We start from the raw sequence: 12,901 nt of genomic DNA, 5'->3' as shown, positions 1-12,901 counted from the left end.
CTGCAATTATTTATATTCCCCTCCACACATTTCTTCCAACGCAACCAAACCCAAATCATTGCAATCCTGCGTCAGCTTCCCTGCATTTCGACAGAGATTGTGCTTTCTATTTTTAATCGTTATTACCATTTTATTTTTTTTTTACATCTTTCGCTTTCCAAGCATAGCAGGCTGCACTTTTTGGCCTTGGACGCCTTAATTGCCCTCGGCCTTCACCTCTCCCCTTCCTCCATCCATACCTCCATCATTGACTCCTGCGCCGCCACCCACCCCCACCCCCCACCGCACCCCCGCCCCAGCTGTCAGTGCACGTCCTGGTATGAATCAACTCATAGCCTGGTGACAGATGGCCGGCCCAGACCGCAGATGTATTTACTTCAGTGTACCTCTAAAGCTAACCTGCTGCGGCGCAGTCAAGGCTACGCTAAGTAATACACACACACACACACACACACATACACACACGGTATTTTTGTGTGGTTGTAGATTGAAAACAGGAGCTGTAATAGACAGAGGCGGCGGCTATCATCTTTCGGTTTCTATGGGTGGGGGTGGAGGGGGGGATCAAAAGGTGCCTGTCAGTTATTTTGTAGACTGGTGGGCTGGTCACCATGGCAACCAAGTGATGGGTTGCAGGCTTCGCAATGAGGGTTGAGGGGGCAGGGCAGCGGGACGGTCAACAGAGAGTCTTGGCAAACATGCTGTTTTGTTTTTTTTTTAAACTCTCTTTTACTTGCAAATGTCTGTTTTTGATTAGGCCTGTTCACGCAAGGCAGGCACAGTAGCAACTCCGCACCACAGGTTAGAGATTCGGGTTCGAGCCCAGATTCGAACCCCGAACTATACACTTGGCCCACGTCTGTGTGTACAAGCTAAGAAGGGGGAAAAAAAAAAATCAAGCGTGACGAAGGCTTCCCTGCACACGGCATCCGGCTTCGGTTGCCATGGCTGCAGCCTCCGTGACGCTGGGGCCGTGCGAGCAGGCAAGGAAGCAGGGCAACGAATGCCCCCGCGGCCGCGCGCCGAGGTAGTCAGATTGATTAAGCAAGCCGGCGGGGCAATGTGACGGTGTATCCGTCAGCGGCCTGCACATTTTAGATGAAGCGGGACGAATTTATTTGGATGGCACCATTCATACACAAGGCAAAGGCCCGAGTGCTTTTCAAGGGGCAAAGAGACGAGGATAAAAATCAATGAAAGTCAACATTACGGCCCAACATGTCAGCAACCTGTCGTCACGTCACAAAAATAATAATTTCACTTGCTCTTAGGCCTTCCTGTGACGTGCAGGCACTTAAAGCTGACAACGAGGCACTCTGAAGTGTCCACGCCAGCCCAAAGCCGCGCTCCACAAGCTGTCACTCAAGTTAAAACTGCTGAATTAAAAGTCACCCAATGTGTATTATTTTATAAATACAACCCAATATGAGGTATTTCACCCGACATTTTGGGGTCAAATGAATATTCACAAAAGTCGGGCCTATTTAGACCCCTTTTTTTGGTGTATTACTAGCCTTCATAGAGTAACCAGTGCAGTACAAACGTCTGTACTGCACTCCCAAGTTCGTACTAGTCAGAACAAATTTGGTGCGAGTTGTCAAAAAAAAAAAGTATTTGTTTTACTTGTGTGCGGCGTCCTACTACATGGACCTTGAACTGAACTTCAAATACTCAGACAGCTTTCCGTCCGAGACTTCTTTGCAGCTTTGGCCTTTTTCGCATGGAGCCCCAACCCTGCTCACCCTGGCGTCCATGACCTCCAGCCCGCCTTCATTAGGCGGGCTGCGTATCCAAGTGTTGCTTGGCTAACGCTGCGGCGAAAGAGGAACACTGTTGGCTTTAATTAAAGACATTAAAGCGCTACAAATACACATAGCCCCTGGGAGGATGTGTTCTCCGCACGCGCGCACACACACACACACACACACCTCCCCAAAATACCTCCGCCTTTTCTCTTCCCTCCTCGTCACGTTTGCCTTCGTCGCCGCTCCTTTGAAGCCTTCCCTACTTGTCGCCACTTTCTCCCTTTTTCCGTCTCATCCCGGCCTCCCATGACTTTTTTTCTTTTCTTCTCACTCACTCTCTCCATCTTCATCAGCCCCTCCCCCCGCCTTACTCACAAAAACACCATCCGACCCCCCTCCCGTCAGCCTCACCAGCCGGCTCAAGGTGCTTTGTTTACAATTAATTAGACTTTGCTTCTCTTGAGGTTTATTTACATCACAACAACATCAGCAGGAGCTCTATTTATGATGACTGCACACGGCGCACGTTTATATTTTATCGTGGTGTGTGTGTGTGTGTGTCGAGTCCACAATCTAATGAGATCCGAGACATAAATTCTGCCTTGAACAAGATAATAACGTTCGGTGTTTATTTTGGTGCGCATCCAATGGGGGAGCTGTTCCTAATAATTTGACTCTTTTGTCGCTGAAGATCCCCCTTCAGCGGGTGAACTGAAGTCTGTCCCAGCGACCCTTGTGAGGATAAGCGGATCGGGAAAATATGATGGATGGATGTCAGGTGTGGGCGTCCCTAATGAAGTGTCCAAAAGTAAGAATTGGGGAGGCTTCATTTCAATTATGAAATACAACCTGGGGCGCATAAATGAGCGCTATTAAGGCCAATGGGGTGTGACGCGCGTAGATAGGAGTGCAGCGAGGTGGAGAGGAAACGGAGGAGGAATTAAATGGCGCGAGGAAGCGATGGTAAACGAACATCATGTTAGCATCCCGTTAACGCCGCGCTAACGTGATGTTCTACACGGAAGCCGCTAGACTGGAAGCTTTTATTCGAGAGAGACGCAGTGGCATCGGCTTGCCAAAAAAAAAACGCACTTTATAACATCACGGACCGACATACTGAATAGCGGTGTGAGATTTACGGGGATAGAGAGCGTCAGTCCACAGTAAGCAGCAGTCAGTCCTATGAGCCGTTTTTCGCAGAAAGGCTATGTGACTATTGTTGTATCGTCTGTCTGCATGCCTTTAATCACGAGGAAGCACATCCAAACCAGGGAGGATCATCAAGCATCAAGGCATCGTATCTAGCATGTAAACAATCAGGAAGCCAAGTTACGAAACAACGATTCGGCAAGTATCCGATTTTATGAGTGCGAGGTTTTATTTTTAATTTGTTTGTAGAAAAAGCTTGTTTGTTATTTAGTTTTTAATGCTCGTTTTAGTTTTGTTTTTATTCTTTTGGTTTTATTGTTTTAAAACGGTGTAATAAACCCCCAAAACTCATACTGTACATTAGTTTTTGTTAGTTTCATAAAAGATGTAGTTTCAGTTTGTTTTCATTCATTCATCTTCCAAACCGCTTGATCCTCACTAGGGTCGCGGGGGCTGCTGGAGCCTATCCCAGCTGTCTTCGGGCAGTAGGCGGGGGACACCCTGAATCGGTTGCCAGCCAATCGCAGGGCACACAGAGACGAACAACCATCCACGCTCACACTCACACCTAGGGACAATTTAGAGTGTTCAATCAGCCTGCCACGCATGTTTTTGGAATGTGGGAGGAAACCGGAGCACCCGGAGAAAACCCACGCAGGCCCGGGGAGAACATGCAAACTCCACACAGGGAGGCCGGAGCTGGAATCGAACCCGATACCTCTGCACTGTGAAGCCGACGTGCTAACCACTAGACTACCGGGCCGACCAGTTTGTTTTCAATTTTTAAAAAAAAATCTTTTTTGCTTTTTAAAATGATTTTTCGTGGGTTTTCGATATAATAAGTTACATAATCCGACACAAACCATCTTCTCAGAAAGCCCGTGAACAGGTTTAGCTAGCATGCTAACACAAACTAAAGTGACATCACACTCAGCCAAACAAGCATGCGCATTCACACTTTACAAAAACACTACACTTAGTAGTTTGACTAGATTTTACACTCTCTTAGGTTGAAGGTGATAAACAAGAGGAGCAGAACGGTTTGAATTGAATGCCCCTTAAAGTGAATATGCAAATGAGCATGGGCCAAGCGCGTCAAGCTGCGTCGGAAGCTAACGCCGCCATTTGTGTGCAAATGTTATCGTTTGGCACCGCATGTAACATCACATTACAATACACCCACAGCGCGAGGCACCAGAAGCTTTTGTGCTTTTGGAGACGTTAAAACAACTTGTTTAGCGTTTTACACGCGAGCCACTCCAACGTTTGTGTTTAACACACACACACACGCGCGCGCACACACGATTGCGTATTTAATAGCGTCGATTAGCCGACATCGCATCTGCTCACAACTGCGCTGCATGTGGCCATCACTCCACGGCACGCGCACACCTTGACAGGCTTGAACGTGCACGCGTGGGTGCACGCAAACGCCTCCGAGCAGCATGGCGATGGGAGCGAGGCACTTTGCGATCGTCTTACATCAAGTCAACATCGGCCATAAATAGAACAACGGGCTCAGCACCGGCGGGGAGGAAACAACATTTGGAGTTTAAGAACGTGTGCGTGCATGTGTGTATGCATAAAAAATGTTCACTGTTGAGGTTCACGAGTCTCACGGGATAAAACAACACTTCATTTGCAGAGGTACTGTGTTTCCAATGTGTGTGTGTGTGTGTGTGTGTGTGTGTGCGCGTGCCAGCCTAATCCCTGTTTAGCCCCCCAGCAGTGACAAAGAGCCCAAGTCATCTTGCTTCACGTGGGGAAGAAAAAACAGGGTAATTTGACGGGAGGGATGGGTGGGGGGGTTTTGGGGGTAATGAGGGTGAGTGGGAAGGTGAAGTGGACAGGTTTGGTTTGAGTGGAAGTGAGTTTGAGGGTGTGTGTATTGGTAGCTTACTACAAAACCTTTTTTTTTTGCTTAAAAATCTACAATATAGTAGCTGAGTGGACAATGAGCCGCGATCTGGTTTTGAAGGTATTGTCCAATGTACAGGCAAACATATTTCTTGCCCCAATAAGTGACAATCCATAAATAATTGACACCCCCACCCCTTAAGAGTTTGCAATAGCATAAAGATGGCAACAACAACAACAACAACAAAATCTCACCGAAGCACTGAAAAACATAAGGCCATAAAACATCAACGCATTGCATTTATCATGTTACACAAACAAATGTATTCAATAGGTTCATTATTCGACACAAACGAATCAGTTTGAACATGAGGCTCACCAGCTGTATGAGCTAGCATGCTAAATAGCCTGCTAGCAAAAACTGTCACGCATGGTCAAACTGTTTTTAGTAAAGGAGGTGGGCTGCCACCCGCTCAACATGAAAACAGGATAGCGCTCACAACATCCAAATTTAAACTATCACTCGCTGACACCCATGTCACTCACCAGTTTAGGCCCCGCCTTCTTAAGCCAGATATACACACACACACACACACACACACACACACACACACACAAAAGTCACAGCTACTGTATTTCAAAGTGGACCGTGGGAATGGTGACCCCAAGTGGACAACAATGGTACCTGCACCTTACATGCACGTTTCAACATATGATCAAGTCAATGCAAAAAAAAAAAACAACAACAAAAAAATGTGAAGCAGCAAAGAGGTGCGACTATCCTGCGCAGTCCAGCAAGGTTATTTTTTCCTATTCCTTAGTGGTCTCCACATGCAAAGAGCATCACAAAGGCGTCCCCTCGCCAACTCTGTCACGTCACGTCTAAGGCAAACGCTGTCTTCTTTTCAAGGCTGAACTCACTCGAGGAGCGCGACCACGCGGCTCACGTTCAAAGCGGCCGGGACATTTTGTTCATCATTAAAAGTTCACCAACAAACTTCCATCTTTCAAGTGGAGATGAACTATGTGTAGAAACACGAGTACAGTCGTGACTTTTATGACTCGGGACGTACAATAGTAACCCCAGAACCTCGACACAATAATTGTTCTTGTTGGAATGCAAAGCCTTAATGTCCTGTTGAAATATTTAACCTCATGAATAATGAACTTCAATACAATACAATTCATTGTACAGAGAAATTATTAATGGCGTTATTAAGGTATGTGTGTTTGTGCGTAGCAGGAGGAGCAGGGCATGCTAAAGGTCGACATGGGAACAGTGGAGGTAAAAGTGTAACACCGCATTTGCCGACAGGGAACAAGTTGGAGTAGGCCAAAGCTGTTAACGTCAGATACTTCCATAAATGCACCTTCACTTGAGTGCAATAAACAAAACTAACTAGATAGAAAAATCGAGATTTTTTTTTTTGGTGTGCGTTATAAATCTGCCATAACACATAGCCTTAGGGCTAAAATCAATACCGCACGTCATGTGATCATCGCCATGTGTCTCGTAAAGGGATGAGTGGATTGATGGGGATGGTACTCAGCGGCTTTATCCCGCGATGGTCAACCCTCATCGTGGCAGCCTTATCGGGGCGCTCGTTTTGCCTTCCAGTGAGACAGGCTTCAAAAGAGCACAATGGTCCTTTCAGGGCCCAGTGGAGGCTTTTTAAGGACATCATGGTGGGAAGATAAAAGGAGGACCCAGCAGTGGGATGGAGAAGGGAGATGTTATTGAGATCACACACACACACACACGCACGCACACACAAAGTAATGAGAGCACATCAGGCACCAAGGCAACACTGCCCCCTTGTGGTTGACATTGAAAAGGCACTAGGAACATGAACACCTTTCTCACGAAACAACACTACGAAGGGTGGTTTAAAATTCAACTGAGCTAAAAAAAATAAAAAAACGCTTGCATTTTATTTTGCGCACGCAGTTCACTTGTGATTGTACGGAGTATCAGACATGACATTTGGGGAGAAAAAAACTACTTTGTGCACACGCTGGAACTAATATGCCCACTTTGTGTGGTCATATTAGAATTACTTTTTTTAATGGACCGCCACACAAAATAGAAAGTACGCACCAAGTAGACGTGGGTTCTTGCGGGTCATTTGAATATGAAAAATCGAACCCACTTTCTTTCAAAATTGAAAGGCCGAGGCTATATGACGCACTGGGACGGGGTGATCGAATTTTATTTTAGGCTCGGGATGAGTTACAAGGACATCATGAAAAGCTTGGCATTGGTAGGAAAAAATACCAGAGACATTTGAACAGGCTGTTGAAAACCAGCTTGTTTTGCCGGCGGAGGTACGACTTGGATGTACCTCCGCGATTTAATTGGACAATCGATTTAATTGTTCAGCAACCATAACGCTCTGCTTGGGATCATGATTACCGGTGGATGTATATGAAATGAAAACTTTTGTCATATCACTGCTTAACATTGGTATCGCATGAAAACGCCAGATGCAATCATTTTGGGTTTTTTGGAGGTACTGGTTAGGTCAGTGAGAAGCGAGTCAGTGAAGGTGCGCTCTATTTGTTTACATTAAATTAGCCAAAACACTTGATGAACATTGTTGTGTTTACTGGATCAACACACAACGCAGAACTCACACACAATTCGCACTTGAAACGTTCAATTTGCTTGCAGGTACACCGATGCACTCGGCGGCTGAACACTTGATTTGTTTCTTCAAACATTGCCAGTTCTGCGAACACATTTTTTTTAATCTACCAATTCTCTGCCTCCCCCTAGTGACAGAGTGGAATATGAAGTACAAGCAATCCGATTGGTCAACAAAGAAAAATCACTTCACTCTGTCCCAACAATCAAGAATTTTTTTCTTTTACAGATTATTGCTTGCCCACCACCTCATTAGCATTCAGACGATTAGCATTGACTGAAGTTTCACCATGTAGCCACAGGGGGGCACCAAAACGACCGTGCAGAACAATATATGTACGGTATATTTTTTAACCCCCCCCCCCCAAACTATTTGAAAACTGAAACCCGTGTTGAGGTCCAACAGACGGAATCACCGGACACCATAATAAAAAAATACTGCCTTTACAAAGACATTCACTTTTGATTTACAAGTATAGCAGAGGAACATCTTGGTGTCCCCCAAAATTTTAATTAATTCATAAGTCAGACTGGTGTTGGGGCCTAATATTGTTGATATATTCTTTCAAGGTAGTGTGCAAGTCATGTTGCGGACCACCTGAAAATGATCCAATTAACATTTCGATTTGGCTGACCCACCCCCCCAAAAAAATTGCGATCAAAAATTATGGATGTCAATCAAAACCACTTGTTCCTTTTGTAAATGGGTTTTTTTCTGTACTTGGATCTAAAAAAAAATGGTGTACCTAATAAGGTGGCCTGGGAGGAGGAGCACCACGACGTGGGCCTGTGAGCTACTGTCAAAAAAAAGAAGCTACCTGTATAGAATGGCAGCGGCGCAACAGATTATCGTCCATGGCACCTCGATCCTCAGGAAAATAAAGGATAATGTCTGTTTTTCTGTGTCACTGGTAGACATTTCCGAAAGTTTTATTTAAGGCTGAGGCGGGGGGGAAAAAAAGCATCTATTGGACTCGAGAATTTCAACATGACCGACAGGAAAATCCCACCTGAGTCGTTGGATTCTTCCAAGGAGGCATGAGGAAGTTGAAAATGAACGAGTGTTGGCGGTGGCCCTCAACAGCAGCCGCAGTGGAAGTCAGCATTGGGGTCCCTCAGCAGCTTCTTGCGGTCCACGTGGAGACAGTCGATGTGGTACCAAGTATCGCACACGTCGCACTGGATCCACTGCACCGGGTCGTGCTGGGGCAACAGGCAGCGTGGGGCCGCGCACGGCTCCACCGACCCGCCGGCCGACAGCACGGCCTTTGTCGGCTCCCCTTCCTCGTCTTCGTCCGACGAGGACGACGACGACGACGGGCCTGAGGAGGACGAGGACGAAGAAGAGGAGGAGGATGACGAGGAGGACGGCGAGGGTAGAGAGGCCCGAGGAGGAAGCGAGTGTTTCCGGGGACGCCCGCGACGCCTGCTGTGAGGAAGTGAAAAATGAGAGGAGGGAATACTGGTGTGAAAAGTGCTCCCAGTATAAATTTACGTTAAAAAAAAAAATCATTCAGTCTGAACTTGGTTTTATTTTTTTATGTGTGATAGCTTAACCCTGAATAACCCATTGGGTCAAACTTGGCCCCTATAAATTCTGCTATTCAAATGCTACCCTTAAATCCCAAAGGGTCAAATTTGGCCCTTATCCTAAATTAGGATTAAGGCATTGAATCTGTGAAAAAAATGGGTGTTCAGTGAAAATATAGCAGTCATTTAATGTATAATTCATCCTTTTCCAAAGAAGAAAAGGGTTCTTCGGTTCTCCAGGGTTAAATCGAACACACAATGCAAAATGCCATAAACAGGCTAAAGAAATTAGCATCCGTGTTGTGTTTCGGTAGTTATAAACTTGAAAAGAACAAAGTTGGACACATTCAGACAAAGGATACAATACCACATGCGCTCATATATTCTTTATCCTCAGCAACAACAACAAAAAAAGACACAATCAATCAATCAGTTATCTGAATATTATTTTTGCTAGATATCAGAATAGGACTTAAAATGCATGTCGTTTGGTATCTAATTGACTCTCCTTCGTAAAAGTTCAAAACTGCCTGTAGATGGCTCCAAAGCCCTTTTTTTTCACGATTCACAGCAGGACTTCCTGTTTGTTGAAAATGAAAAAGCAGCTTACATAGTCTTACCTAGGCTGTTGGTGGAACCTGTTGAACGCCGCCCGGCCCCGTGGTGCCACGCAAACCCTCACCGAGGGCGACGCCAGGTTGTAGCTCTCTCCTCCCACCACCAGGGGTGAGAAAACCGGCGTGCTGTGAGCCCTCCGACGGCCCCTCGGCGCCGACAGCTTGGGTCTTTGCCGGTGGGAGGCGGCCGTGTTCTGGAATTGATGCGGCGGCGGCGGTGGCGCTGTGGCCTCCTGGCGGTCTTGTCTCTGTGGCGCGGGGAGCACGTGCTGCTGGCAACGGTGGTCCAGGCGGGTGTTGGTCATGGCGCCGTGGAAGCTGCCGATGGTTCTGATGCCCACCGGGAAAGGTTTGGCTTCGTAGGGACGCTGGTGGGAAGATGGCAGAGGAGGTGGCGCCGAACAGAGATCATCCGACTTGTTGAGACAACGCTTCTTCCTGCCTTGCGATCGCTGCGCTTCCTCCTCCAGACCTGCCGGGACTCAACCAGACCAGAAAACTCTGTTCAACATCATGAAAAGGTAACGAGCGTGAGTTCATCAAATGTAAATGATGATCTTCGTGTACTGGCGGCAAGCTGTATCGGCAAGTCTCACCCATCCTACTCCGTGGCTCGTCCGAGTTGTTGTCTTCCAGCAGCACCGTGTGAGCCGACTTCCTGCGACTCCTGGAGGCCGGTGCCGAGGGCTTGGGCGCCAAGGACTTCGGGGCCAGGCACTTCAGGCCCAGGGACTTGGGAGCCAGCGAGGAGGCGGCGGGCGAGACGGACGGCGCCGAGTATCCGGAGGCCAGAGGAGGCGGCGGGGAAGAGGATGGCGGGTCTGAGGCAGCGCCCTCGTGGCTGCGGCTCCTCCTGAAGGTCCAGGTGCTGCCCCCCATCTTGCTCAGGCTGCCGATGGAGTTGAGGATGACGGTCGCGCGCTTGATGGACAGCTTGGACAGATCCATACCCGGCGCCGCCTTGCACTCGGATTTGGTTCGGATCCGGTTCTGCAGGTCCGAAGAAAATGTCCCGGCCTGAAGGTAAAGAAGACAAAAATGCAGATTTGAGCACAAGAGAAAATTTGGAGATGGGGCTTCACGCGCCTTACCTTGGAAACGGTGATGGCGTCAAAGTCCAGCGGACTAACTTTGACCTTCTGGAAGAGGAAGTAGAACTCGGCACTGCCGGGAGCCGCCTGGTTTCCGAAGGTCAGCGAGTCGCCGTCCGACAGCTCCCATCGGACGCCGGCCTGCAGGCGGACCTCGTTCACCCAAGTGCCTGGCGAGCCACGTTTGTGTTAGCAATCGGTTGCGTCGATGTTTTTTCTTTACAGTTTTGAGTGGTTGTGTCGACATGTTTTTATTCACGTGTGGTGGCGGCGATGGATTCATGTTTAACTCATTCAGTAGCAGCCAATTCTGGACCAAGTCTGAAAAGACGTTTAAATACGTCTTTGGGAGTGAATGAGTTACAAAAAAAATTTAAAAACCATGTTTATGTTAACACCGGCAGTATGTGTTGCTTTGTCGACAGGTTTGTGTGTGTTGACTAATTTCTGTGGTTGCATTTTCCATTTTTTGGGTTTACAAATTTTTGGTTGACGTGTTTTTGTGTTTATCGATTACAAGTTTGTGTAGTTATGTTCATACAATTATGGTTGAATGAAAGTGTGTGTGTGTGGTTTTTTTTTAAACATTATATATTTGTTCACCAGCATGTGTGCTTATGTTCCCATCTCACCAAGAGCGCTCCGGTCCTTGATGTGGACCCTCCAACCCTCCTCCTCCCCGCCATTGCTGGTGGGCTCGCGCTCGGCGTGCAGCTCAGCGTGGATGCACGACACGAACGGCGAGTCCAGCGTGACGTCGCACAGCTCTTCCGTCCGACCCAGACGGAATACAGAGTGGCCTGGTGCCGGCCTGAAGGTGTACAGGTCCCGCGTCGAGCCCCCCGCCGAGGAGCCAATGCGGAGTAGCTGGAAACACGGCTGCGCCCCCGACAGCATGACAGACGTTTTTGTCCTGGAAAAGCCCGACGGCCGCGCCCCGCCCTCCTGCCGCTACAGCGGGCCGCGTTGCATTCGGAGAGTCGTTCTGCTGGTGGGAAATGATTTCGTTGAAGTCATCTGCGGTAGGTTGAATGGCATCTGACGTGAAGCTGGGTGGACTGACGTGTGTAAATGAAGCTGTCTGAGCTGATGAGTTATGCAAATGAGCTATACTCGATTGGCGATGGGCTGTGCTGGAGGGTTTGTGGGTAAAGAATAGGCTGTCGGAAAAAGCAAAATAAACAAAACTTCCTTTAAGCTGAATGATTTTCAGCTTAAAAACCGTGATGCCAGCATAGAAGGCCGCCATTATCTACAGCTATGTTATACAATTTAGTACAAGTTAAACAGTAACAATAAGCAATTATCATACCAGTGATGTTTGCATGCTACAATTGGGGCCTGAAGTGATACATGTTTTTTAAATGATATTTAAAACCACCACATTGGTTCACACATGCGAAGTAGTACGGGAACTATTTGTTATTGTTGGTTTCAGACGCAGCACGAACGTTGAATTGCTAAAATGGCTACAAAACGGACCAGAGAGTTAAGAAAAGAAAAGCTTTAACGCTTGAAGACAGGATAAAAATAATAAAAAATGAAAGACGGAGAAAGCATAGTAAAAGACATTATGCAAGAAATTGATGTAAGTGAAAGCTGTGTGTGTTTACCTCTGAGATCAAATTTGCTATACTGTAGTGAAGTGCCCCCTTGTGATTAATTTCTCGCTGCAAACATGATTTCGTTGTAGAGGAGTTTCACTGCCCTTTAAAAAAAATGTTGGCTTCATTTATTAACAACAGTCGTGTATGCGTGTGTCAATATTGCTACTGTATCTGTTTAATTTTCTCAGGGGATGTGTCAAGCACGCAGGCCACTTTTGCCCACCAGTTCAAGTGTCACTTTTTTTCTGGATCCAAAAAAACATCACCGGAACCCCCATAATCGGGTCAAACGTGATTACATAACTGTAAATCACACTCATTGCGGATTGGGTCTGATTGTTATTTTTTAACTTTGACTGAATTTGTACGGTTCGGACGTGCACAGGGAGATCGAAAAGTCGGTGGCGTTGCCAAAGCTAGCTGACGTTGCTTCCTTCCCGACAAAAACAGCCAAAACTTGACACTTACGACTACGACACCCGACCGAAGTTAACGGACTTCTCTTCTCCCCATTAACCGCCGAGCAGGCGTCGAACCACAGGGGAATGCTCGCGGCTTCGGCCGCCGTCGTCCTCCGGGCTGCTTTCTGCTCGCTCCGCTTTCTTTTCTCCGGGGAGGAAGTGCTTTGAAATTTGGCGCGTCGTTTCAGCGATTTCCGAGC

At 47.3% G+C, this 12,901-nt stretch overlaps 1 protein-coding gene across 5 annotated transcripts; it reads right to left on the bottom strand.

The window, feature by feature from the left end:
- Positions 1-6,666: 6,666 nt before the first annotated feature.
- tcf19l (transcription factor 19 (SC1), like) lies at positions 6,667-12,871 on the bottom strand. Of its 5 annotated transcripts, XM_052072571.1 has the most exons (7): positions 12,709-12,871; positions 11,697-11,793; positions 11,266-11,618; positions 10,634-10,803; positions 10,139-10,559; positions 9,546-10,023; positions 6,667-8,824 (listed from the first exon to the last, which is right to left on the bottom strand). In XM_052072571.1, the coding sequence occupies exons 3-7, from the start codon at positions 11,528-11,530 to the stop codon at positions 8,473-8,475; spliced, it is 1,686 nt and encodes a 561-aa protein (XP_051928531.1). In that variant the 5' UTR covers positions 11,531-11,618; positions 11,697-11,793; positions 12,709-12,871; the 3' UTR covers positions 6,667-8,472. The 5 variants fall into 5 exon arrangements, with proteins under 5 accessions (XP_051928531.1, XP_051928533.1, XP_051928534.1 ...); XM_052072573.1 differs by having other exon boundaries at positions 6,667-8,821; positions 11,266-11,793; XM_052072574.1 differs by having other exon boundaries at positions 9,546-10,014; positions 11,266-11,793.
- Between the last annotated feature and the right edge of the window lie 30 nt (positions 12,872-12,901).

This window comes from Hippocampus zosterae, chromosome 7 (genome assembly GCF_025434085.1).
Source record: "Hippocampus zosterae strain Florida chromosome 7, ASM2543408v3, whole genome shotgun sequence".
Taxonomy (NCBI): Eukaryota; Metazoa; Chordata; class Actinopteri; order Syngnathiformes; family Syngnathidae; genus Hippocampus; species Hippocampus zosterae.
The sequence above is the reverse complement of the archived record's forward strand: the minus strand, read 5'-3'. Positions and strand labels throughout refer to the sequence as shown.

Coding starts and splice junctions, on each gene's coding strand:
- tcf19l (XM_052072571.1), bottom strand. CDS start 11,530: ATGCTGTCGGGGGCGCAGCCGTGTTTCCAGCTACTCCGCATTGGCTCC. Junction 10,560..10,633: donor ACGCCATCACCGTTTCCAAG/GTAAGGCGCGTG, acceptor CTTTACCTTCAG/GCCGGGACATTTTCTTCGGA. Junction 8,825..9,545: donor AGGTTCCACCAACAGCCTAG/GTAAGACTATGT, acceptor ACTTCCTCACAG/CAGGCGTCGCGGGCGTCCCC.